The 26,660-nt window shown below is 45.2% G+C and overlaps 1 protein-coding gene across 7 annotated transcripts; it reads left to right on the top strand.

Moving 5' to 3' along the window:
• Positions 1 to 280: 280 nt before the first annotated feature.
• Positions 281 to 25,834, top strand: LOC121579617 (titin). Of its 7 annotated transcripts, none has more exons than XM_045224467.1 (32): positions 281 to 909; positions 6,310 to 6,367; positions 6,498 to 6,593; positions 6,763 to 6,816; positions 6,953 to 7,131; positions 7,249 to 7,388; positions 7,595 to 7,663; positions 8,206 to 8,454; positions 8,545 to 8,721; positions 9,200 to 9,370; positions 9,554 to 9,718; positions 9,972 to 10,346; positions 11,628 to 11,687; positions 11,789 to 12,002; positions 12,753 to 13,256; positions 13,541 to 14,161; positions 14,511 to 14,711; positions 14,961 to 15,431; positions 15,700 to 16,161; positions 17,084 to 18,436; positions 18,957 to 20,279; positions 20,531 to 20,876; positions 21,020 to 21,192; positions 21,433 to 21,481; positions 21,612 to 22,178; positions 22,357 to 22,408; positions 22,565 to 22,626; positions 23,551 to 23,671; positions 23,846 to 23,945; positions 24,118 to 24,191; positions 24,312 to 24,426; positions 24,769 to 25,834. In XM_045224467.1, exons 1-32 carry the CDS (start codon positions 806 to 808, stop codon positions 24,854 to 24,856), a joined length of 8,793 nt encoding a protein of 2,930 aa, XP_045080402.1. In that variant the 5' UTR covers positions 281 to 805; the 3' UTR covers positions 24,857 to 25,834. The 7 variants fall into 7 exon arrangements, with proteins under 7 accessions (XP_045080402.1, XP_045080401.1, XP_045080400.1 ...); XM_045224466.1 differs by having other exon boundaries at positions 14,301 to 14,711; positions 23,560 to 23,671; XM_045224465.1 differs by having other exon boundaries at positions 14,301 to 14,711.
• The last annotated feature ends 826 nt before the right edge of the window (positions 25,835 to 26,660 follow it).

Below are 26,660 nucleotides of genomic sequence, written 5' to 3'. Positions count from 1 at the left end.
TCCTGCAGAATTTCTAGAATAGTTTGACTGAACAATTCAGCATAAAGTATTCATTTTGAATAAAGTTCAGCAAAGTTGTATTAGTGTCATCTGAATCACCCTTAATGTATATGCGCTACACTGGGCATCATTCTGGCAGTGGCAGCTTACAATGGACCGAATCCAAAGTCTTAGAAGTTATAGCTGTTACCACTGTTGTACCAATAGGCAGCAGATAGCGACAAGGAACTTTGCATACTGCCGCATCATCAATGCTTTGCATACCGCTCCCGTTCTCTATCTGCACCACACAGACGCAACAAATGATAGACTACCACTTGGGGAGCGTGTTCCACTCACTATAATCTATAATGTAAAATGTATTATGGTGGCTTTATCTGACAGTTTTTTATCCATTGCTGGCTGGCTGAAGGACAACTATTATATACCTGAATGAATTGTCAACACTGACTTCCTTGGGAATAGGACTGACTACCTGTTGCTTTTCTTATTCTGATCATGTGGAAGTGTTGAAATGCGGACGACAGTGGATTCGGTTCCGCTGATAAATTGTTAATAATTCGGCTACGGTAGTTCCGTGTTACATGTTTGTTCTTCAATGCGTTTAGTTTATATGGCGACAGTAGACTCAACTCAATGAAACTTCATCGGCGGCGTGTCCCTGTTGAACACCGCAGCCTAAAGACATCGGTTTCACGCACCACGAACTGTCATTGTACAACCATCCTTAGGTTAGCCTACTTTGAAAGGAGAGAGAAGAAACAGGAACTTACTTTTTTAAACTTTGTAATACCTCAACTAAATTATGACTTCGGTTTGGAAAAGATTACAACGCGTTGGCAAGAAAGCTTCAAAATTCCAGTTTGTGGCGTCCTATCAAGAACTTGTGTTGGAATGCACTAAGAAATGGTAGGTTACGTTATTTATTTAAAACTAACAAGGCTACTTTTCACAACATCCCATTGATGCACGTTGTCTGAACTGCTCCCATGAAGGGCGTTTCTTCTCCTTGTAATAGTTATATGTTACAAGTAGGTTTCCGCAGCCTACCACTGTTTATGCTTCATGTCAAATAACTTCTTCCATTATTTGATCAAACCACAACAGGCCGTAGCCCATTTCATTACAAGTGACAAGAGTTACACTTACAGGAAGCAGATGTGGTTAGTTGTTTCCTCAGCCTGGTTGCAACCTTGTTGGTCTCTATATTTACCATAGTAAACGTGAATCCGGGACACTTAAATCAGTATGTTACGTTTGGTATTGTTACTTAAAACAGAAGGTTACTTAAGGGGAAAGCAGGGGTGTATGGGTGTGTGTATAACGTGGACGTCCAGCAACCCAAAGATTGCGTGTTCAAATCTCATCACTGACAATTTTAGCTAAATAGCAACTATACTGAACAAAAATATATATAATATGTTTCATGAGCTGAAATAAAAGATCCCAGAATTTTTCCATACACGCAAAAAACGTATTTCTCTCAAATTTTGTGCACAAATTTGTTTACATCCCTGTTAGTGAACATTTATCATTTGCCAAGATAATCCATCCACCTGACAGATGTGGCATATCAAGAAGCTAATTAAATAGCATGATCATTACACAGGTTCACTTTGTATTGCGGACAATAAAAGGCCACCCTAAAATGTGCCGTTTGGTCACACAATACAATTCCACAAGACGTCTCAAGTTTTGAGGGAGCGTGCAATTGGCATGCTGACTGCAGGAATGTCCACCAGAGCTGTTGCCAGAGAATTTAATGTTAATTTCTCTACCATAAGCCGCCTTGAACTTCATTTTAGAGAATTTGCTGTACGTCCAACCGGCCTCACAACCGCAGACCACGTGTACCCACGCCAGCCCAGGACCTTCACATCTGGCTTCATCACCTGCGGGATCATCTGAGAACAGCCACCCGGACAGCTGATGAAACTGAGGAGTATTTCTGTGAAACTGAGGAGTATTTCTGTCTGTAATAAAGCCCTTTTGTGGGGAAAACTGATTCTGATTGGCTGGGCCTGGCTTCCCAGTGGGTGTCCCCTGTAGCTCAGTTGGTAGAGCATGGCGCTTGCAACGCCAGGGTTGTGGGTTCGTTTCCCACGGGGGGCTAGTATGAAAATGTGTGCACTCACTAATTGTAAGTCGCTCTGGATAAGAGCGTCTGCTAAATTACTAAAATGTAAAATGCCTATGCGCTCCCAAGTGGGAGCATTGGCTGTGCCCCTGCCCAGTCATGTGAAATCCATAGATTAGGGCCTAATGAATTTATTTCAATTGACTGATTTCCTTATATGAACTGTAACTCAGTAAAATAGTTAATTTATAATTTTGTTCAGTATACCTACAACGTTTTAGCTACTTTGCAACTACTTACTACTTTTTAGCTGCTTTGCAACTGCAGGTTAGCTAACCCTACCCCTAACATTAACCCTTTAACCTAACTCCTAACCCTAACCTTAACCCCTAACCCCTAGCCTAGCTAACGTTAGCCACCTAGGTAACGTTAGCGTTAGCCACCTAGCTAACATTAGCCACAACAAATTGGAATTCGTATCATATCATACATTTAGCAAATTCGTTGCATATTAAACGAATTGCAACTCGTAACATATCAGACGAAATGGATGATGGACATCCACAGATGAATACATACCATAGCATATCATATTAATTGGAGTGTCCCGCATTACAGCCCAGGTTGGTTTCCTTTGATACAGTAATATGAATAACAGAAGCTTATCGAGCCTTTACATTTCCACGTAGCTTTTATGCACCCAATACGCATCAATACATCTGTCACGTATACTCCCCCTCTGGCCTCTAGGTCACCAGGCTGCTCTTTATTATGCACACCTGTCACCATCGTTACGCACACCAGTGCCTCATCAGACTCACCTGGACTCCATCACCTTCCTGATTACCTCCCCTATATATGTCACTCCCTTTGGTTCCTTCCATAGGCATTATTGATTATGTTACTCTGTTCCTGTCTGTACGCTACTCTTGTTTTGTGCCATGTTTTATTTATCATTAAACGCACTCCCTGTACTTGCTTCCCGACTCCCAGCGTACATTTTTACAACATCACTGTCAGACTGATAAATGACAGCCGTTACTTCAGTCCACTCAACTGGCAGGAGGATCTGGATCATTATGATGGGTAGCAGGGGAATTGTTTTCCAGAGTGATATAACGTTTAGCTTTTCTTTTTCACTATGATTTGGATTTGTTGGTATTTATTCATTTGTGTTGTTAATTAGGAGACCTGTGTTGATGTCATCAGTGTTGACATGATGCCATCAATTACCCTTTGCCTACTTCGATCTTAAGTAAAGAGGAGAAGAGCCTCCATCAATAGCCTAATGATTGATGAAATTAAAACAGTGTCTTCACTCTTAGCGGAATACTAAAGTTAGTTAGCACTTTTCTTTTCTATTAACCATGGTAAGGGAGATCTTTCAATGCGATCTTTTAAGATCTTTTAATGAGTGTCTGAGTTGCACCATAGTAGGCTATACAACGATGATGTCATTTGCAATCAGGCCTGCCAACCATGGCATGTTCTTGCTTATCTAGTCATGTTGCAACAGAGCAATAGTATACGCTATTGTGTACTGTACAGTAGTGTGGTTAGATCATTCTTTCTTAGTAGATAAGATGTAGGCTTAAACAAAGACTGTTTGAATCTGATACAATGTCCATACATAATCCTTGGCGCCTTGCACCCAATAGTTGAACTGGATATCACTTATAATAACACAAACATGAAGAGTGATCGAACTGTCCATCTCATGTTTTGTCATAAGCTGTTCTAACATGATAACCAATGAGGGGGAGATTTTTTGAGAGACAGCCTCACTATTGATTGTAGCTTTTAGTTAGCAGGTGGGTCAAAGTCTTCAGACTCAACCAAGGATCAGTCTTGCCTCTAGTTGGGTTTATGACAGCTGGAGCATGACACAGCGGCCTGGTTTTTGATGTGAGTCATATTGGTCTCTGGTTATTCAGAAGGAGTATGGACATGCTTTCTCCTGTCCTAATGGGTTTGCCTGTCCCAGTCTGCCCGTCTATTTCTGTGCCCTGTGATGCCACTATGCTTTCAAACCAGCCCCCTCCCCACCCAAACATGCCTTTTGGCTCCCATCCGCTATGAAGCTATAACAAGCCTGTAACCCGAGACAGAACTGAATTTGGCCTGCTTTTCTATGTTCTCCTCAACAGGTTGCGTTAGCCCAATGCTCTCTAGTGTTAGTGAGGAGTCTCTTACAGAGGAACTTCAATACGTTACGAATAGATGTTAAATATATTAAACACAGCCTTCTGTTTGCTTGTATTACAATTTACAAGCAATGTAAGTGAGCAATCAGCTCAACTGTATTCCGGATACACATTATAAAGCTATACAAAGAGGGAGGGGATACTTAAACCATAAAAAAATCATGGTGGGAGGGTCTTCGGACTATAGGTTAAAAGTGATTGAGCAATATAGCTCCTTCCTCTTGTTAGGTACCCCACCCTCAAAAGCCCTCAAGAAAGTGCAATGAGCCAGGTCACGTGCCTTAGTGCAGTTTCCTTCCATTCTTCTTGTTTTGCAGAAGCCAGCGCTTCACCGTCTGTCTAACAAACACAATGGACAAAACAATGGTTTGAAATGTTCTCCCAGTCAGTGCGACACTGGTATAATGTTACATATTGAGGGAAGATAGAACAGAAATGACTCAGACAAACACTCAAACATTTGTTTTTCAAGTGAATGACATATTTCATGTATTCATATTTCAGGAATGCATTATTATGTTATGTAAAATAAATACCAACATTTACTTCTGATATTTCACCAATAGACATATAGAAAACCATATTAAGTTTTACAGTAATTCAGTTTGCCTGGGTGTGAGATGTATTCCGTAAGTTCGTGTGATGTTACAAATTAGTCCACAAGTGTTAAATGAGGTAGTCACCATGGTATGCCAATGGATTGCTAATACGGTACCACTGGGATGATGTGTATGAGGCAATGTTTGGCATTCTCAATAGTGATGTATCTGGAAGGCATTTGTAAGGGAAGTGTAGACCGAAGCTACAATATGTTGTGTAGTATAGAACCGTAGTAGCAAGGGTCCATGGCTTCACATGTCCACACACACAGTCTTGTACAGCTAACCTTGTGTGGACACACAATTCAGTCCCATTCAAAATCCTAATTTCCCTAACCCCTAACCCTAAACCTAACCCTAACCCGTACTCTTACCCTAACCCTAACTTTAACCTTAACCCTAACCCAAAAACCTAACCCTAAACCTAACCCTAATCCTAAACTAACCCTAGCCCCTAACCCTAACCCTAAACCTAATTCTAACCCTAACACTAATTCAAACCTTAACCCTAAACCCCCTAGAAATAGCATTTGACCTTGTGGGGACCAACAAAATGTCCCAAGTTGGTCAAATTTTGTTAGTTTACTATTCTTGTGGGGACTTCTGGTCCACATACACACGCACACACACACACACACACACACACACACACACACACACACACACACACACACACACACACACACACACACACACACACACACACACTGTGTCTCTTCCAGCCCCTGGGGCATTGACAGCTGATTGTGATTATGTGACTCTCACAAGATCCCCATTAATGTCTGCTATCCACCCTCTTCTTCATCTGTTGTATAACATTTGTTAGATTCCATTGCATTAATCTGTTTGTGTAAATCAAACCATACTTTGTAACTAAACCACCAGTAACTGACTGGGGGAGCAGTCCTCGTTCTTCTCAGAAAATTGTTCCATAACAAACAAATATTACAGAACTTGGTGTTGGTGTTTGTATTAGAGCGTGTTTTTGTTAAACACGCTGAGTGTACAAAATATTAGGAACACCTTCTCTTTCCATGACATAGACTGACCAGGTGAATACAGGTGAAAGCTATGATCCCTTATTGATGTCACCTGTTAAATCCACTTCTATCAGTGTAGAGGAAGGAGAGGAGACAGGTTAAAGAAGGATTTTTAAGCCTTGAGGCAATTGAGAAATGGATTGTGTATGTGTGCCATTCAGAAGGTGAATGGGAAAGACAAAATATTGAAGTCCCTTTGAACGGGTTATGGTAGTAGGTGCCAGGCGCACCGGTTTGAGTGTGTCAAGAACTGCAACGCTGCTCGGTTTTTCATGCTCAACAGTTTTCCGTATGCTGCAAAATGTAAGGAAGTTACAAAACAATTTATTGCTTTTCTCACGGTCTCTTGTCTCATGTTTTGATGCATCACCATTTTTCTATGATTTCAGGCAACCAGATAAAGTGAGAGTGGTTTGGACCAGAAGAAATAGGCGTATGTGCTCCAAGGTAAATACTCACCCAATTTTACTTAAAAGATAAACAGCACATCTCTTATCCCACTTGGATGTCAGGGATGCATTTCCATAACTTGTATCATGTTTTGATGTAGTCTTGATTTCTTGATTTCTCTCTCTAGCTTCATGGATGGCAGCCGGGCATCAAGAATCCATACAGAGGGATGGTGGTGTGGCCGGTACCTGAAAATGTGGATATCTCTGTCACACTCTTCAGGGTAAATATCACCCCATGGGTGTTCATGAGGACACTGTTCCAGAGCTATTTGTCTCTGTGATAATTCATCTTTAGACATTTCTATTGTAAATTGACAACATACAAACATTTGTGCAATATGTGTCATATTTCTCTGTTATTTTCATTCTATCTCTATACTTATCCACTAGGATCCCCATTCTGATGTGTTTGAAGACAAAGACTGGACGTTTGTCATTGAGAGTGTGAGTGTACTTTCTGCCTCAATCTAATTACAGTAGCTCATAACAGACAGCATAGAAATATGAATGTTCATTAAAGGTCATCTAAAGGTACCACTTAAGCCCGCTCATGAATGTATTCCTGCTGCTTGCCTTGCAGGAGACAAAGGGTCAACGTAAGGTCTTGGCTGCAGTGGACGTGAATATGAAGAAGTTTGCCAGTGCCACGCCCACTCAGCAAGACCTGACATTGAAGCTGAAGCCCCTGTCTGTCAAGGTGGTGGAGGCAACTCTGAAGCTCTCCCTGTCCTGTGTGTTTCTCAGAGAGGGGAAAGCCACGTGAGTCCATCCCATAATATCCCACTAGATTCATAATTACCACCCATACTACAGTAATAACATCAGTAATAACATAATTATCTGTCAAGGTGACAATGCTGTGTTACTCTCCCACAGTGATGAGGACATGCAGAGTCTGGCCAGTCTGATGAGTGTCAAACCCACAGACATCGGTAACCTTGACGACTTCAATGAGAGCGATGAGGAGGAAGACAGGAGGTCCAGTGCTGGAGCTAGCATTAGCAAAGCTGCCGCAGGTATACTTGAATCATAAACGTATACATACATCATTAGATAAAACCATACCTTCTTTGATGCTCTATATCTGCTGTACATCTCTCTATTTTCTGCCTTCCTTTCTGTCACATGACTTGAATGATGGCATCCTCACTTTTCTATCACATATCATCTCCTGTCCCTACTTTTTCCTTCTCACACTTTCTTTCTCCACTTCCTCTGCCAGCTCCTCCTGCTCGTCCAGTGCGCCCCCCAGAAAGGAGGCCTTCTCCTCTAAAACATCCCCCTGTCATAGGTACCCTACCTCTCTCCCTCTTGTTCTTCATCTTGTTCTAGCCTTTGGTTTTCACCTTTGTGACACCTTTCCCATCATCCTACCATAGTACCTCATGTATAAATGATTTTAAATGATTTTGAAAGAAAAATCATATCCAAGGATTTCTATACACGTGACAATTGTAACAATACAAAGAACTGATGGATCCTATGTGATATGATTTTACATTAGTCACCACATTACATCTTCAAATGTTCCATTGAATCAGATACTTTCCCCAAAGATACCGGAATGCCAAGAAGAAAGTAATAGAGAGTAACAGTAGTACTTAGAAACAATGTCTATGCTATGCAGCAGCTAGCTAGTTTTCTTGGAGATGTCAGTTATAAAGCTGTATCTGATTTATGACAGTCATTTCATTTTTAACCTGTCATATCATTCCACTTCTTTGCTTGTCTTTTCATCCTTCACTCCCCTCTCCATCTTTTTCAATTTATACTCTTCTCATCTCCATCTACCTCTCCCTCCCTCCCTCTCTCCATCCCCTCTTTATCCCATAGCCTGTGGGAAAGAGAGTGGCAAAGCTGGCACTGCACCTGTCCTCCATTCAAGGCCCCCTCTGCCTACCCCCCCGACCCCCTCTCCCCGTCCTCAAACCCGCTCCAGACATGCACGCTCTGTGCCACCCTCCCCTGAGCCCCCCAGGCCACCAGTGCCCCCATTCCCCTTGGTGCCCTCAGTTCCATCAGTGCCCTCAGTTCCATCAGTGCCCTCAGCCTCAGCGCCATCAAGGCCCCTAGGACCCCCAGTTCCCTCAGTACCGCCCTCAGTTTCATCAGTGTCCTCCTCCAGCCTTTACCCACTATCAGCCCCCCCAGTAAGGTTCCCTGATCCCCCAGTTCCCTCAGTACCAGTCTTTACCCGCTATCAACCACCCTCAGTATCATCAGTGTCCTCACTGCCTGCCTTTACCCACTATCAACCACCCTCAGTATCATCAGTGTCCTCACTGCCTGCCTTTACCCACTATCAACCACCGGCACTGCCCAAAATCTTCCGTCCCAGCAGCGGCTCAGGTACCTGCAGCCAGACAGATAGACTGAATGATGCTGCCTTGACACATGCTTAATGAAGCTTCACTTGTTTCTCAATCTGCATGATGGAACTCCCTGAATTGCTTATGAATTGCCTTTTAATTTTGCTCAACAAAAGTATCCCCCAGCAAGGGCATGGTGTAGTAATAACTGAGGTTGGGCTGTCTTATGAGGGTGATTTGAGCAACATAGAAATGACTAGCAACATCAACCAGTGACGCTTTTGAACCTGCTTGCTTGTGTTGAATACTTTTTCTGAAGAGAATACCAGTGTTACTGTAATTTAACAGAAATGTTCTCTGCATTATTAACAGGAAACTGTGGTTTAGAAAAAGTAAAAGTAACATCACAGCATGTCATGCAGCATGCCTATTTGCAGAAGTCCTCGCTCTCACTCATTGGTTTCTGCTATTTATCTATATCTGCAACTTCCCTATTTTCCTTTTCTTCTTGCTCCTAGAGCCTGTGTCTTTTCTGAGTAGGCTCCCGGGGGCTCTGTGTGGCCCTGCAGTGGACTTGAAGCCCCGGGGTGTTGGCCAAGTGGCCCCCGATCGGCCCCAGTTCAGACCAGCTGAGCCCCTGGCCTCTGGCCTCTCTCATCAACCCTCTCTACCCTCCGACCCACAAAGAGGTAGCAGACGCATGGAAGGTCAAAGGCCACCTGCTTATCACATTGGCCATTCTATGTCTTTAAGTTGGACTCGGTTTGAGTGTCTGATGCTGTAGTTTTTCTTACACTATCATTTTTCTGTCCTCTGTTCTCCTTTATGCCTGATGCCCACCCTCCCTCTCTTCCTCTCTTCCTCTACTGCAGCTCGCTCAAATGTCTTCAGACCTCAGATTGTATCAACTCATCAGCGTCCGTCCTCCCCCTCTATCTTTTCCTCTGCTGCATCTCCTCAAGACAAAAACACTGTTACTGCCCTATCTCAGCCAGAACCATCCCTCCCCAAACCTCAGCTCCCCAACACTCCGCCAAGTATGGAAACACATTCTATTGCTAGCGCTGATCACTTTGTGTTACTTACTTCAGTGGTTATAGCTTGTGTAGCTTGCTTCTCTTCAGTTGTATTATCTTGGAGGGTGAGCCAAAGCTTACTTGTTGCTGTGTCTTCACTCTTAATGCTGGTTGATGAACTAACTAACTCTGTTTACACACAATCATAAATCTTTGTCTCCCCATTCACCCTCTCTCTCTGTGTCTATCCCCTTCATCAACTCTCTGCTCTCAGCCTCCATCTGGCAGAGGGAGTGGGGGAGGCCCAGGCCTGTGTCAGGCCCCAGTGGCCCCTCTGGCTCTGGCCTGTCCCCCTCCTATTCCTGTCCCTCTCCTAGGGATTCCATGGCCCCTGTCCCTCTGCTGACTAGCCCAGACCTGGATGCTCTGTGTGACCCTCACTGTCCTCCTCCTTCCATCTCCTTCCCTAAGTCCTCACCTCCTGTCAAATGTCTTTTCTCTCACAACCCTCCCTCTCCTCGCTCTAACAACCACCGTAAACGTGCCCAAGTCGTTGCCCCTCTCTCTGACCCTCTACCCAAGCCTGTCCCTCTGCTTCCTGCTACTGTCCGTGCCTCTCCTTCTGCAGCTCTCACTGCCTCCCAGTCAGGTACTAAACCAACAGGTCTCACAGCATGAATACCATCAGGGCATGGGAGGGCAACTAGGTCTATGACATCAGTCTCGTTTCATCATTAAAACCATTCTAGGACTGAGACAACCACAATATTCCAGGAGCAGGCCTGCGAGCCGAGGGCAAGAAAATGTAATGTTCCTTATTTGATGTTGTTCCCATTCCTTTTTCACCAAGTTTAGAATTGTAAACTAATAGAAAATAGAAGTGGAAGACTATTGCGATTACTGCTCCAGATCACTTGATATCCAACACAAGGGGAATGGAAGAGAAGAGGGAGAGAGGGGGGAGAGGGAGAGGGAGAGAGAGAGGGGAGAGAGAGAGGGGGGAGGGGGGGAGAGAGAGAGGGGGGAGAGGGGGAGAGGGAGAGAGAGAGGGGAGAGAGAGAGAGGGGGGAGAGAGAGAGGGTAGAGGGAGAGAGAGGGGGGGAGGAGAGAGAGGGGGGAGAGGGGGAGTGGGAGAGAGAGAGGAGAGAGAGAGGGGAGAGGGGGGAGAGGGAGAGAGAAAGAGAGGAGAGGGAGAGAGAGAGAGGGGAGAAGGGAGGGAGAGAGAGAGAGAGGGGAGAGGGGGGAGAGAGAGAGAGAGAGGGGGAGAGGGAGGGAGAGTGTAGAGGGAGAGGGAGAGGGAGAGAGAGGGAGAGAGAGGGGAGAGGGAGAGAGAGAGAGAGAGGGGGAGAGGGAGGGAGAGCAAGATAGGGGAGAAGGAGAGAGAGAGAGAGAGAGAGAGAGAGAGAGACCTGACTCAACTCAAACTGAACTGTCTATCGTACAGCAGAGCGTGTCCAACTCCAAACCCCCACAACTGAATAGATAAGAGCATATCATCAACGCACCGCTTCCAAAACATAGCTGAGAGCTCTCCATAAAGAAAATGAACTGCACGGCGGCAGCTTAATAAACCATTGGTGGGATGACAGAAAGAGTGATAACAGAGAAAGCTCCCATTGCTGCACTGCTATCACACATTTTCCCACTCTAGGGACATAGACCTTGAAAAAAATCACTTTGAGAAATCGTCACCCCAAGTGAGCCCAACCGACTAGTAGAAAGTACGACACGTTCCGTTGCAGCTCCAGTGGAGTAGATCATTCTGTTACTGCTGCCAGTAAAATCTTAGTTCAGACAAGACGTTCCTATGAATCATGTCATGCACTGTTGACTGTCAACGATGCCAAACTGTACCCACTAATGCAATGTTTAAATGTAAATAACATTTTTGTACGTTATTCCCATGACATTATGTGTGCCTTTTGTACAGAGATCCAGAGGGAGTTAAACACTCTCACAGAAGAGGAATACCACAGTCCTTCTACACTTGGTGAGACATTATTTACTGTATTGTATTATAGCATAATATATAGTTTTCCCCATAAAATTAAGAAACCTTGTTTGACTGGTCTATGTTCCCGACCCCTCCAGGGCTGAAACTGTCAGAGCAGCAGAGCCTGTCTGTCTCCAGTGAGACCCTTCCCCTGGCCCTGAACAGAGGGGACGAGTCTCTCCGCTCCCCCAGGACTGCTGGCACCATCCGGATCGCTAACCATCAAGCCTCTGCATCCTTGGAGAGAGACCGAGAGAGCCGACCAGAGTCAGAGAAAGCTGTGGGGTTGAAAGGTTGCAGTACCATTAAAGGGTGAGTTCCTAGTGATGGTATACCGTACAGCCACTTCGCAGCTTGGACCTCACGCTTCAATTTTTAAATGCTGTTGGTGAGGTGTGATATAGTGTTAGAGGTTATATGGTTGTGAAGCTGTACGTATGTGGTACAGTATGAGCATGAGAAAAATGTATGGTGTGAGTTTGAGATAAGCACATGCATGAGGTTTGTTTGTACTGACTTTGAAAGCCCCAAGTTTTATTAATAGTTTTCACGATTTTCTGACACATGGGGCAGCTTTGGCCTTTTCATCTCTATTGGTTGCTATAATTTTGAGACTAACCTCAAAATGGTTGCCAATGGCTGCAAGTGTTTAATGGAGTGAAAGAAATCATTGACATCCTTTCAGCTTCACAGCAATGTTGCAGAGACATGCTGTAGTGTGACTTACTGACTGATGAATCCCTGTAGACTCATAAAGGGCAGAAATAGGCCTATTTATGGCCTCAAACAGGGAGGAGTGGTAAAGAGTGGCATGAGAGTGGAATGTATGTCTGTAGTGTCTTATACACAGCTACATAGCATGCTTCCCTACACATGATTACTCATCCCCTATCTCTGTCTTGTTACTGCTACTATAATTTCTATACGACTCACAACCCTCCCTAACACCACTGTGTGCTTCCAATCATGACCCTGATGTGTGTGACCTGCCTGCTGTGCAAGCCCAGCAACCTCCCTGCTCTCGACGTCAGAGCTCTGACACCAAGTATCTTTGTTCCTCAGTTCTGGGCAAGATGGCAGCCCAGCAACTGGTATCTCTGGCCCTACGCCCACAGAAGTCTCTGAATCAGCAGGGCTTATTCCAGCGCTCCCTCCTCCATGGCCTTTCTCTAGCCTAGAGACAGAAGCACCAGAGAGCACTATCCCTAAAGAGCCTTCTACCAACATCCTGGGAGCATTTAGTGCTGATAACCCGCCATTGGCTGAAAAGAAGCCTGACTTTAAAAAGACATCCAATGAGACCAAGGAAGTGCCTTATCAACCTGCCAAGCCAGAGGACTCCTCTCCCTCGACCCTGGACAAAACACCTTTTAGTGCAGACAAGCCACCATTGGCTGAGCCTGAGTTTGACTTTGATGACATAATCATAGAGACACCTGATCCATCAGTCATGGCAGGTAACTTATTTTTGGAGGACAATGCAGATGAAGAAGCATCAAAAGTGGAAACAATAAAGAGGTCACCATTCAGCACCTTGAAGACTGAGATGGAACATCTGAATGGAGGGTAAGTGTGACATTCTGAAAGCAAGCAGACAGTGCTACTGTTTCCTCTCAAGGCAGTTTCTTCGAAAATTAGTTTTTCATCCTTATGTAACGATTTATCCTCATTCTTACTAGCCTAAACATTATGCTTGGCTATTTTACACAGACACTCTTCATGTGTTTATTGAAAGCACCTCTTTCCTTCACACACACATATACACACATACACACACGTACACACCCACTTCTGAGACTAATATCTCCATTGACGCTCAAACCCTTGACATCAGTGTCCCTGTCCCTCAGTGTTGAACAGGAAGCTGATTTAAATTCAACTGGAGTGCCATATTCAAAAATGCCGACGTCAACGGAGCTCCAAATAGAGCACAGGCCAGTTGACACGAAGCCACTTCCAGAGATTGTAAACATCACGTGTGAAGACGCAGCCGAGAAGCATGCCAAAGGCCAAGAGAAGCCTGTGGAGACGAAGCAGGAGAAACAAAGGCCAACACCTGATTTTCCCTGTTTATATGACCTCAACAAGTCAGATGAAGACAAGGAAATTATGAAAAACATGGCTGCCCTGGAGGCAGGTCCTCCCAGTATTACATCCACACCAGCTGAGCCATCCAGTATTCCTACTCAAGAGCTCCCTCCTCTGGAGAAAAAGCCAATCAAAGCAAAAAGGCCATCATGGGCTGAGGAGATTAAGGGCTCCAAAGAGGAGGCTAAGAAACAGATGGGCCATCAACCCCAGGATGAGAAGGCCTCATTATCACAAGCTGATGGGCACAAATCAGCCCCCCTTCAAGTTAAAGCTAACAAGAATAAAGAGGAGTCACATGGTTCAGAATGGAATGCAACGAAAGAGGAGGCAGGCATTTTCAAAGCACACAGAGGGGATTCTGACTGTGTTCAGATAGAGCGGTAAGTGAGAGCACATCTTATTAAAATGTTCCTCTCTACGAAATGTCCTTTAATCTTGTCAACCTGTTTATTGTCTAACTCTCTCTTCCTCTGTCCCACTCCATATCCTGTTCCATCTCACCTTCTGTCTCTCTTTCAGTTCTTCTGACCATCTGTCATCAAAAGCAGACACATTTCCCTTGTCAGGCAGTGTCAGTGTAGATAAAACCATAGAAATAGATTTACTATCAAATAGCACTAATTATATTTCTATAGATAAAACCATGGATGCCACTCCAGAAAGCCTAGAGACACCCAATATGGCTGAATCCCCTCAATATGAAGTTGTTGAACCTATGATCCAATCCAGCTTTACGTTAGAGACCATAGCTGAGGATGCAATGGCGCAGGCAGAGGTTCCACTCTGGGAGGCCCTGGAGGAGAAAGCTAAGGATCAGAAACCAGAGCAGGACTCTGGAGAGGAGATGATCAAAGATGAAGTCCTTAGAGAGGAACAGGGGAAAGTAGATGAGAACATGTTAGTGCCAGACGTAGAATCACTGGAGACAGGGTAAGTGTGGAAGGGAGGCATCTCTATACCACCGAGAGTAATTGATTACCTCAGAGATACCCCAGTTAAAGTTTACCATAAAGGTGTGAATTATAGTCTGGTGGTTATCATTGGCAATAGTTCAAATGTATGATGATGCCTGGCCATGTCCTACAGTTCTTTTGAGTGTGTCTGATCTGTAAATATTCACTGTGTGTAGGCTAATTATACAGTAATACTGATGTAATTCCCATACGTTTGCCCTCTCAGCTCAGACAAAGATGTTAAGCCAGAAGCTGCCATTAGCAAAGATGAGGGGCACAAGCAAATCACCTCAGATGAATCAGAGCTGTTCCGAATGCCACCTACCCCAGAGCCCACAGCCCAGTCTTCTGAATCACTTCTCAAGGAGACAATTGTAGAGGAGGGTAAAGAGAGTGAACCATCAACTTCACTGTCTACACCCCCTCTGCACCTCCCCACAAAGGTATTCGGTAGCTCCACCATGGAGCGCTCATTGCAGATAGACACGCTTGTGTCATTGGAAGCAGCCATTTCTCCAGCTGGAGAGTCAGGTTTAAAGGAAGAGGATCAATGCGAAATGAAGCGTCCTCCTAGCAGGGGGGCTGTAGAGGCAGAGCAGCCTCTATGGGCTGCTTTAGAGGAGAAAACTAAGGAGAAGGGGGCAGAGGGAGTAGGCATGAGCACATTGGAGCCAACAAAGAGTACCTTGCAAACGGGGTAAGTTACTGGGGGTGAAACTCCTCATGGCCTGGCATGAAGTGTCTGTGTGAGGTACATTTACACTAGACATGCATGTTTGTGGTGGTGTTTACATTTTATACATGTTTTAATGCTCACCCAAAAGTGCCAATAACACTGCGTTTAGGCTATAACTTTTCTGGAGACTAGTCATATTCCACTTAGTAGAAATCATCACCTGCTCTATGGATTCTGGTGTCAGACTAGTGTCCAATCAAGTGTCTCATTTCATATCTGTCTGTGGCAGCCCATCTGGACAGGGATCTGTAGCAGAGATCCACATGACTGAGTACCTAGAGGACACTCCCCTCCCATCTCCCTCCAAGGAAAATAGAGAAACAGACATTTACTTTGACTGTGACAGTTCAGTAGCATTTGACACACCATCAAATGAGGAGACCCCCATTCACCTTCCTAAGAAGAAGAAGAAATTATACCTGGAAAAATGTGCTGTTGTCGACACTAAGAGTGAAGAAGGGGAAGGTGAGTCTGGTTCCTCCGTGGTCGGCCCAGGACAAGCCAACAATGAGCATCATCTAGATCCAGTGTCGAAGAAAAGTTCTGTGGACACATCAGATTTAAGTACAAGAGAGGAGTTGGAAGATGAGCAGGTTTTGGGAAGGCTGGAGCAGGTTCCTGTAGCTGTGCAGGAGGAGGGTCTTGATGTTGATGTCTTCATGAGAGCGTTAGTGAGTGCCCTGTACAGAGGGTAAGTCTGACAGGCAACCGAGGCTTGCTCAGCTTTGACATCTTTGATCAGCATGGCCACAGGCATTTTAGGGACATTAAGTACTCTTGACTCTGAGGCTGAATCTGAAATATGTATATTTTGTTAACGACAGCTTTTGCTTATGAAAACATGTCGTCAATAAGATCCGAAGCTTAAATAACAACGTTTGTTTCAACCAATTTTAAAGATTTAAAATCTACACTGAGTGTACAAAACATTAGGAACACCTGCTCTTTTCATGACATAGACTGATCAGGTGAAAGTTATGAACCCTTATTGATGTCTCTTGTTAAATCCACTTCAATCAGTGTAGCTGAAAGGGAGGAGACAGGTTAAAGAAGGATTTTTAAGCCTTGAGACAATTGAGACATGGATTGTGAATGTGTGCCATTCAGATGGTGATTTAAGTGCCTTTGAATGGGGGAACGGGGTATGGTAGTAGGTGCCAGGCACACCAGTTTGAATGTGTCAAGAACTGCAACGCTGCTAGGTTTTTCATGCTGAACAGTTTCCCGTGTGTATCAAGAATGGTCCACCAACCAAAGAACATCCAGTCAACTTAACACAACTGTGGGAAGCATTGGAGTCAACATGAGCCAGCATCCTTGTGGAATGCTTTCGACACCTTGTAGAGTCCATGCCCTGACGAACTGAAGCTGTTCTGAGGGTAAAAGGGGTGTAATTCAATATTAGGAAGGTGTTCCTAATGTTTTGTACACTCAGTGTACATGTTTAAAGATTGGATGGAAATATGAATTGTAGTAGGTGTCCAATGTCACCTTGAAATATGTCTCAATGTCTATTGAAAAATAACTGCATCTTCCATGCCTGCTGTACATGTAACCTAAAAACGTTGTTCAAATATCCCCTAAATATTTTTTCAAATATCCCCATTCCCTAGTTATGAGACTGTGACTTCCATACTTCAGCCATCTGGCCTAATGATGTCTAATGATGAGGAGGTAGGAAAACCATACTCAAGACCACTTTCTCCATCTGAGTTTGAGATCCTACCACCTGAAGCCTTTTCTGATGCATTAGAGGAACTCCCAGTCCTGGTCACAGACTCATCACCGGTCCAGTTGACCCACAAGAATGAAACAACGCTCTCTACAACTGGAGAGACTGGCAGGCTAAGCTTAGTGGAGACTTTGTGTTTAGCTGCTGTGGAGCAAGAGATGGTCAAGGACCCAATCACCAAAATTGAGCAAGAGGTCAAACCTCTGAAGGAGTCTACCAAACCACATAAAGAGACTAACAAACCACTGGAGGAGAGCACAGAACAACCAAAGGAGAGCACAGAACCACTAAAGGAGAGCACAGAACCACCGAAGGAGAGCACAGAACCACTAAAGGAGAGCACAGAACCACCAAAGGAGAGCACAGAACCACCGAAGGAGAGCACAGAACCACTGAAGGAGAGCACAGAACCACTAAAGGAGAGCACAGAACCACTGAAGGAGAGCACAGAACCACTGAAGGAGAGCACAGAACCACTGAAGGAGAGCACAGAACCACTGAAGGAGAGCACAGAACCACTGAAGGAGAGCACAGAACCACTGAATGAGAGCACAGAACCACTGAAGGAGAGCACAGAACCACTAAAGGAGAGCACAGAACCACTGAAGGAGAGCACAGAACCACTGAAGGAGAGCACAGAACCACTGAAGGAGAGCACAGAACCACTGAAGGAGAGCACAGAACCACTGAAGGAGAGCACAGAACCACTGAAGGAAAGCACAGAACCACTGAAGGAGAGCACAGAACCACTAAAGGAGAGCACAGAACCACTGAAGGAGAGCACAGAACCACTGAAGGAGAGCACAGAACTATTGAAGGAGAGCACAGAACCACTGAAGGAGAGCACAGAACCACTGAAGGAGAGCACAGAACCACTGAAGGAGAGCACAGAACTATTGAAGGAGAGCACAGAACCACTGAAGGAGATGAACACTGTGAAGGGTAAACCAGAGAAGGATGTACGTCCACCTGTGTTACCACCTGTAGAAAACAAAAAGGATTTCCCACCACTGAGAGAAGCAGAGCTGGATGAAATAGCTTATGAAGAGTGCTTGGAGGACAATAAAGATGAATCCACCCCCATCGCTAACTACACTAAAGCCTGTAAAGAGACAATCAAGGAAAAGACCAAGACAGTGTTCATGCCTGACAGCGATTCAGATGAGTTGGAGTTTGAGATGGGGCAGGAGGACATAGGCACAGTGTGGCTAGCAGAGTTGTACATGGATGCAGGGTAAGTGCCTGAGCTCCTGTCACTCTCTGCACTACTTTCCTGCATGGCTTAACGAGACAGATTGTATTCATGTAGTAGGAATGGAGCTCTGTCAGGTTGTGGCTGGGTTTTTGTACTCAGGCATCTGGAGTGGTACAGTATTTTCTTTGCTTATACTGAATGATCTTGTAAAGAGTTCTCGTAAAGTTATTTCACATGAACTTGTGGTTTTTAGATCTTTGTGTACAGTCTACTACCATGCCTGAGGAGAGAGTTTAATTGTTAGATTTTAGTGCTCTGAATGTGCATTTGCATGTGACAGTAAAGGTTATTGCAAACAACTTGGAAACTGAACCCAGTGAAATGTTGGACATAGCTGATAGTGAGCTTGCCGTGTTGATGTTTACTGTTGCCACGCCTTGGCTGTTGACCGTTGTCTTTTGTCTGTGGCGTTGTTGAGGATTGTGTGGCAATCCGCATTTTGGGGAAATTGCTATTGTAGCCATGCCAGATGGCTAACATTGATATCTCTGTTTCACAGTCAAGAGGTGTTCTCTTCTCCACCACCTGCTCCACATGAGGTCAACCGCCCTGATAGTGTGTCCACACAGCAGGCCATATCAGTGGGGTCCCTTCCTGCAGGACCTGTTACTGGAACCATTGAACTGGAGCCACTTCCCCGTCGTCGCAGCAAAAAAAAAATAAACTCTCCTCCAGTGCCTCTTCAGGAAGTAGGCCCAGACAGAGTTAGTCAAGACACGGCACCTGTTGCCAGTTGCCTGGCTCCACCAAAGCGAATCAAAAAGAAAACTGTTCCACCACCCGATAATAATAGCAATAATGAGGCAATGGCACAAGAGAGCAGCAAATCTAGCTTAATAAAGGAGACTTTTAACACTGATGCTAAAGAGGAAGACATTCCAAAACCACTAATCCTCGCCATGGAAACAACTTCTTCAGATAGCATTCTGGTGACATCCAGAGAGAATGGAGCCAATGACGTGCCTCATCTAGCAAAGGAGGGTGATGATGAGAAAGATCTCCCAGAGAAAGATGTCTCTGTCAGCTCAGTGGTCCCATGGCCTCTACCGCCCTCTCAACCTGGAACACCTACTACATGTCCCAAGGTCCCTCACGTAATCACTACGGAACCCCCCAAAGAGGACCTAAGCCTCATTGAGGAGGAAATGTTGCTGCTGGCTAAGATTAGTCAGATGGCAGGAGAAGAGCCATCAGAAGTACCTGTGCCTGTGCCTGCCCCCCGCTTCAGGAAACGCCTGATCCCCTCTTTCCATGAGGATGACCCTTTTCTGAACCCAGAAGATCTCCCAGCCTCCGAGGCCAGTGAGGAACAAGAGACCCTATTACCAATGATCCCTCAGGAAGTCAGTCTAGACAGGCCTGAGCCAAACCTCCTAGATCTAGATGGAAGGAACGGGCAGCAGGAAATCATTTGTGAGCCCTCTACCATAGCCATCTCCTCCTCAAATAGTAGCCCATCAGAAACTATTACTGAGGTTAATCAGGTGGTGGCAACCACTGAGGGTATGACATCATCAGACTCTGCTGTGAATTTCACAGTCCATTCAAAGGAGCCAATGGAGGTTGAGGAAAGTATCCTGATGACAGAAACAGTGACAGATGGGGTACCTGTTGATACATGGTTTGAAATAGACAAGTGTGCGCTCTCTACTGTTTTCTGTGTCCCTGCCCAAGAGGAGTGCTTGTTATTGACTGAAACAGGGGCGACAGTCCTCAATGAGAAAGTGCCTGATTCAGGGGTTGAGGAGGAGGATGGTATTGAGATAGAACAGGATGCTACTCTGTGCACTGTGGATACATCAGTGGATGGGGTGGATGAACAGTAAGTTGGCAGGACAATGACATTGTTCAGCTTTGGCAATGCTTGATTTTAAGTTAATCAGATCATATCATCTGGCTCTTGTAACTCCTTTCACAGTTGAATAATATTGACTTGGATCAGTGCTTAACTGTGAACTGTTTTTGTTTGTCTGCAGGACATATAATAACTGAAACTAAATCAGAAATTATACATATCAGCTAACTTTACTTGGCTGCCCCATCATCTTATCTCGACCATTTCTGTCCCTATAGATCTGAGACGGCTGAAGGGGAAAAGAAGTCCAGTGACCTGGCTGTCCCAACGAGATGCTCTAAGAAAGCCGCTCAATCATCCGCACCAGACACCACAACCCAGGGGAACGACCAGCCCCCAGCCACCAGTCCAGGCAGTGAAGAGCCACAGTCCAATGGACAGACCCCAGCAGATAAGGAGGTCACCTCTGGTCAAGCGTCAGATACCATTGTACCTCCCCGACGCAGCAAGAAGAAAACCCTTCCCTCTCCTGTGTTCCTTCAGGAAGTTGCCCCAGGGCCCTCCACTACCACGGCGGACAAGGATACAGCCTATAGGAAGGATGTATTAGTCCTCAGCCAGGAGGTACATTTGATTCTCATATTTATTTTTTATAAGAAGTATCAACAGTTCATTATATTTCAAACACAGCTGAATATGTCAATGGGAATGTCAGTAGCTATAACAGGTCTCTCTCCCTCTGTTCCTCTCTTTCACACTCTCCTCAGATGTCAGGTCCACTGCCCAGTCCTGGGCTGGTCACCTCCAGCAAGTCTTTGCTGGAGTGGTGCCAGGAGGTTACGAAGGGGTATAAGGGAGTGAAGGTCACCAACTTTAACACCTCCTGGCGTAATGGCCTGGCTTTCTGTGCCATCCTGCACCACTTCCATCCTGACAAGATGTAAGCACTTAATCACTAATCAGTTCAATCCCACCCACAATGTTCCATCCTAGTCTGAATCTGAAAAGTCAAGCAACTTTATTATGAGTCCATGCATGTACTTGAAGTCAACCCAGACAGCTGAATGTAAGAAAGGTATAATTATTCCACCTCTTTACAGGGATACAGCTGAAGTTCTCACTAAATAGTACCAGTAAGTTCCATCCATGTCCTTCTATTAACTACTGGTGTTCTTTTCAGAGATTTTGAGACACTGGAAACCAACGATATCAAGTCAAACAACAAGAAGGTGAAAAAGTCAATGAGCATAACAAACATATTTACTGTACATCACATTATCACATTTTAATAATTATACATAATGTCAATTAGGAACACAGAAGTCATCATTTTTGTCCTGAACCCTCCCTCTCTCTCAGGCCTTTGATGGCTTTGCTGCGCTGGGCATCTCCCGTCTAATGGAGCCCTCAGACATGGTGCTGCTCTCTGTGCCAGACCGCCTGATCGTCATGACTTACCTGTGTCAGATCCGCACCCACTTTACTGGCCAGGAGCTGAGTGTGCTTCAGATCGAGAACAACAGCAGCCAGTCCAGCTATGCAGTGACTGAGCCCAGTGAGGGTTCTGATGTGGATGCTGCTGCTCGTTTCTGTGCCCGCAAGCTACAGGAAGGTAGCTTCTTCCTGGAGGACAGTGCTACAGAACAGGCCTCTAAGCCCAATGGGAGCCTAGTGCCACCCCCCCGGACTAAACGGTTGACAAAGGGGGAAGAGAAAGGGAGCGGAGCTGGGGGTTTGGAAGTGGGAGCAGGTGGGTCACAGACCCCTGTGCCTCCACCCAGGTCACACGCCTCTGCAGCAAAATCAGGATTTGGTCACGTGAGAGATGCCGACCTGGTGAAGAAAAGGCGCTTGCGGCTGAAGAGTGAGTCCATGGATGAAGGGGATGGGCTGGAGCAACAGAGTAGCACATCCAACAGCACAGAGGTACATGCTGAATACTGTCTGCATCTTTTCTTCCAAGCCATTTTCCCATCTTTTAAAACTGTTTTCTTGCGTTTGAACAGAGATTGATGTTCTATTCATTTGTCAATGTTTTGCTATTGACACCAGGCCATGTTTCTCTCCACCTATAATATCTATTGTGTTTGTGTCTCCTGTCCAGTCAGCTGAAAGTGTATCAAACAGAGAGGTGAAGAACGGCTCCTCAGAATCAGGTAGGAGGTTTACCAGGAGATTTTACCTGAACTGAAGGAGCTGACAACAGAAATTGACACAATGCTTAAGCATGATATGAAAGGCAGCATTCTCTGTGATTTTCCTTTTTCAGTAAATATACTAATTACCAGTCTCACTGTTTGATCTGTATGCAGAGACAAGGAGCACAGCGCCAGTCCAGGAGTCCAGTGTCCCAAGCCAGGAGGAGGATACTCTGGTTAGTTCAAACCTTTACCTTTACGTCATGTTATTATCCACTTGACTGTTGACATTTGTATCTCTTAGTCCGTGGCTTAACCTATCCGTCACTACTCCTTTACTGCTAGGCCTCTGTGGCTCTTAGTCCGTGGCTTAACCTATCCGTCACTACTCCTTTACTGCTAGGCCTCTGTGGCTCTTAGTCCGTGGCTTAACCTATCCGTCACTACTCCTTTACTGCTAGGCCTCTGTGGCTCTTAGTCCAGTGGCCTAACCTATCCGTCACTACTCCTTTACTGCTAGGCCTCTGTGGCTCTTAGTCCGTGGCTTAACCTATCCGTCACTACTCCTTTACTGCTAGGCCTCTGTGGCTCTTAGTCCGTGGCCTAACCTATCCGTCACTACTCCTTTACTGCTGGGCCTCTGTGGCTCTTAGTCCGTGGCTTAACCTATCCGTCACTACTCCTTTACTGCTAGGCCTCTGTGGCTCTTAGTCCGTGGCCTAACCTATCCGTCACTACTCCTTTACTGCTAGGCCTCTGTGGCTCTTAGTCCGTGGCTTAACCTATCCGTCACTACTCCTTTACTGCTAGGCCTCTGTGGCTCTTAGTCCGTGGCTTAACCTATCCGTCACTACTCCTTTACTGCTAGGCCTCTGTGGCTCTTAGTCCGTGGCTTAACCTAGCCGTCACTACTCCTTTACTGCTAGGCCTCTGTGGCTCTTAGTCCGTGGCTTAACCTATCCGTCACTACTCTTAATGTGTATCATGTTTACTTTCTGGTCTTCTCTTTGCCTTTATTCCTGTTTCTCCCTCTAATCTCCTGACCTTCTCCTGTCTGTCATCTATCTATGTTCATCTGTGTGTCTGTCCTTGTATGTCCTCCCATCTGTCTGTTGTCTGTTTCATTTTGGCAATGTGTGTCTCTGTATCTTCCTGGTCAGCGTCTGCAGGACACCAGTCAGTATGTGCTGAGTGAGCTGCAAGCCCTGGAGAGTGAACAAAAGCACATTGACAACAGAGCAGGCATCGTGGAGAGGAGACTCAGAAGACTGATGGAATCAGGTGAGAATTAGAAAGATATCAAAAGGTGCTAAACCTAACATGAGCTGTGTCAGGCATACCTTTATGTGTGCTTATCAAAGGCCACAGGGTCCTGGGATTCATTTTCTCAGTATGTACAACAAATCTCACCTCTAAGGTGCCATTTTAACTGTGGACATTGTGTCCTCGCTCCAGGTAGCGACCGTGACGAGGAAGAGAAGCTGATCCAGGAGTGGTTCACTCTGGTCAACAAGAAGAACGCCCTAATAAGGAGACAGGACCACCTGGAGCTGCTGTAAGACACATACCAGACCACTCACACATCTAGTTTTCTTAAGAATACGTAACATGTTTATGTTACGAGGAAATGGTTTGACCTGAAATGTGCCATCCAACTATATATGCCATATTATGCTCTGTTTGTGTACCCAGCAGAGGGCAGCTAACCGAATGTATTGTATTCCCAGGCAGGAGGAGCACGACTTGGAGAAACGATTTGAGCTGCTGAATAGAGAACTCAGAGCCATGATGGCCAATGAAGGTTAGTCCAATGCATAAGCACAACCTTTATTTACATTGAACACAACCGGTGAGACGACTGTAGACCTATAACAGTTGTGCATACCTAATGACTATCTTCCCTCATCCTCCCTCTCTTCAGAGTGGCAGAACACTAAGGCCCAGCAGCACCGCGAGGAGCTTCTGCTGCAGGAACTGGTCTCTCTGGTCAACCAGCGGGACGAGCTGGTCAGAGACATGGATGCCAAAGAACGAGGGTGAGACTAGCCCATCTGTTTGTTACAGCCATGCATATACAGTATGAAAGACTAAGCATGTGTAAAGGACGTCACGCTGCTTGCTCAGCGAGTACCACTTCCTCCCGATTCGGCCCATATCTGGCGCGAACTCAGAACCTCTGCCTCACAAACACACATGACCGTCCTCTCTCAAGCGTCTTAGCCGATGGCGCCACCTCAAAAGCTAGCTAATGAGGCGACGCAGGCGGGGCACTTAAGGCTGAGGAGTAAGTTTCACACGTCCCCATGTGCTACACATGCATTTATCCATATGTTTGATATGATGCAGTACTGTGTGGTTGTTTATGTGTGTGTCCTCAGGGCCGTTGAGGAGGATGAGCGTCTGGAGCGGGGGCTGGAGCTTAGACGCAGGAAGTTCAGCAACAAAGACAAGTGTGTGCTGCAGTGAGAGAAGGGACGACAATGACAAATACCAACCCATCCAGAACTAAACCTCCCCAATCCCTGCTTGAAATCAAGCTCTCACTCACTCAGCATCCTACAATATGAAACACTCCTAGGCAAACCTGCCACCCCAGCAACAAATCCAAAGCCCTCTGAACCGATGGGATGATTGTCAAGCAGTGTTTCTCTCATTAACTGGGATTTGGGGACTGGTCATTAGGGACCAATTATGTCCCCTGGGATGCTGGAGCTGTGTGCCTTCCCCTTTGGAGATACTTGAAACAAATTTCCCCCTGTACTGGGAAGGTCCCTCATCCATTAAAAACTTTTCATTGAAAAAACGGGGACCTTTACAGTACAGTCTGTCAATATGCCTTACTCTGTCATTCAGTAGACAGAAAGCCCACTGTACCAACAGATGTGTGTGTATACTTTTAGACCACCATGAAGATAAGTGGTTCCATAATTAAGGGCCATAATTGCCTACTCACATCTGTAAATATCTCATTGATCTTATCTGGTCCAACAATATAAGAGAATCAACTAAAGTAGACAATTTGGTGGAACTGGCTATGAAAACAACGGTATGGTGGTTTCACACAAAATGGTCTGACCGTTCTGGGTTTTACTTTGGACCCATATGTTTGATGAAAGACTCAAGTTTATGAGAGTATCACGTCTTGATGACTTCTGGTGAAGATTTTTTATTGTGTTATCAATCCTACTTTTATTTATGGTTTGGACATTTGCATGAGAAATGTTTGGGTTAGGTGTGTGTCATATTTCGAGTGGCATGAACAGTCAATCAATCTACCCAGAAATGAAAGAAAAAGAGGATAGTGAACAAACGTGAAACTTTACTTGTAGAGAATACATACAGGACAATACATACCATCCTGTAAATAATAGTATACAGTTGAAGTCAGAAGTTTACATACACCTTAGCCAAATACATTTTAACTCAGTTTTTCACAATTCCTGACATTTAATCGGCGGCAGGTAGCTTAGTGGTTAAGAGCGTTGTGTCAGTAACCGAAAGGTCGCTGGTTCTAATCCCCGAGCCGACTAGGTGAAAAATCTGTCGATGTGCCCTTGAGCAAGGCACTTAACCCTAATTGCTCCTGTAAGTCGCTCTGGATAAGAGCGTCTGCTAAATGACTGTAAATGTTAATCCTAGTAAAACTTCCCTGTCTTAGGTCAGTTAGGATCACCACTTTATTTTAAGAATGTGAAATGTCAGAATAATAGTAGAGAGAATGATTTCTTTCAGCTTTTATTTATTTCATCACATTCCCAGTGGGTCAGAAGTTGACATACACTCAATTAGTATTTGGTAGCATTGCCTTTAAATTGTTTAACTTGGGTCAAACGTTTCGGGTAGCCTTCCACGAGCTTCCCACAATAAGTTGGGTGAATTTTGGCCCATTCCTCCTGACAGAGCTGGTGTAACTGAGTCAGGTTTGTAGGCCTCCTTGCTCGCACACGCTTTTTCAGTTCTGCCCACACATTTTCTATAGGATTGAGGTCAGGGCTTTGTGATGGCCACTCCAATACCTTGACTTTGTTGTCCTTAAGCCATTTTGCCACAACTTTGGAAGTATGCTTGGGGTCATTTCCCATTTGGAAGACCCATTTGCGACCAAGCTTTAACTTCCTGACTGATGTCTTGAGATGTTGCAAAAATATATCCACATAATTTTCCTTCCTCATGATGCCATCTATTTTGTGAAGTGCACCGGTCCCTCCTGCAACAAAGCACCCCCACAGCATCCTGCTGCCACCCCCGTGCTTCATGGTTGGGATGGTGT

The sequence above is a fragment of the Coregonus clupeaformis genome, chromosome 13 (assembly GCF_020615455.1).
Source record: "Coregonus clupeaformis isolate EN_2021a chromosome 13, ASM2061545v1, whole genome shotgun sequence".
Taxonomy (NCBI): domain Eukaryota; kingdom Metazoa; phylum Chordata; class Actinopteri; order Salmoniformes; family Salmonidae; genus Coregonus; species Coregonus clupeaformis.
Note: the sequence above shows the minus strand (reverse complement) of the source record. Positions and strands in the feature narration are given on the sequence as shown.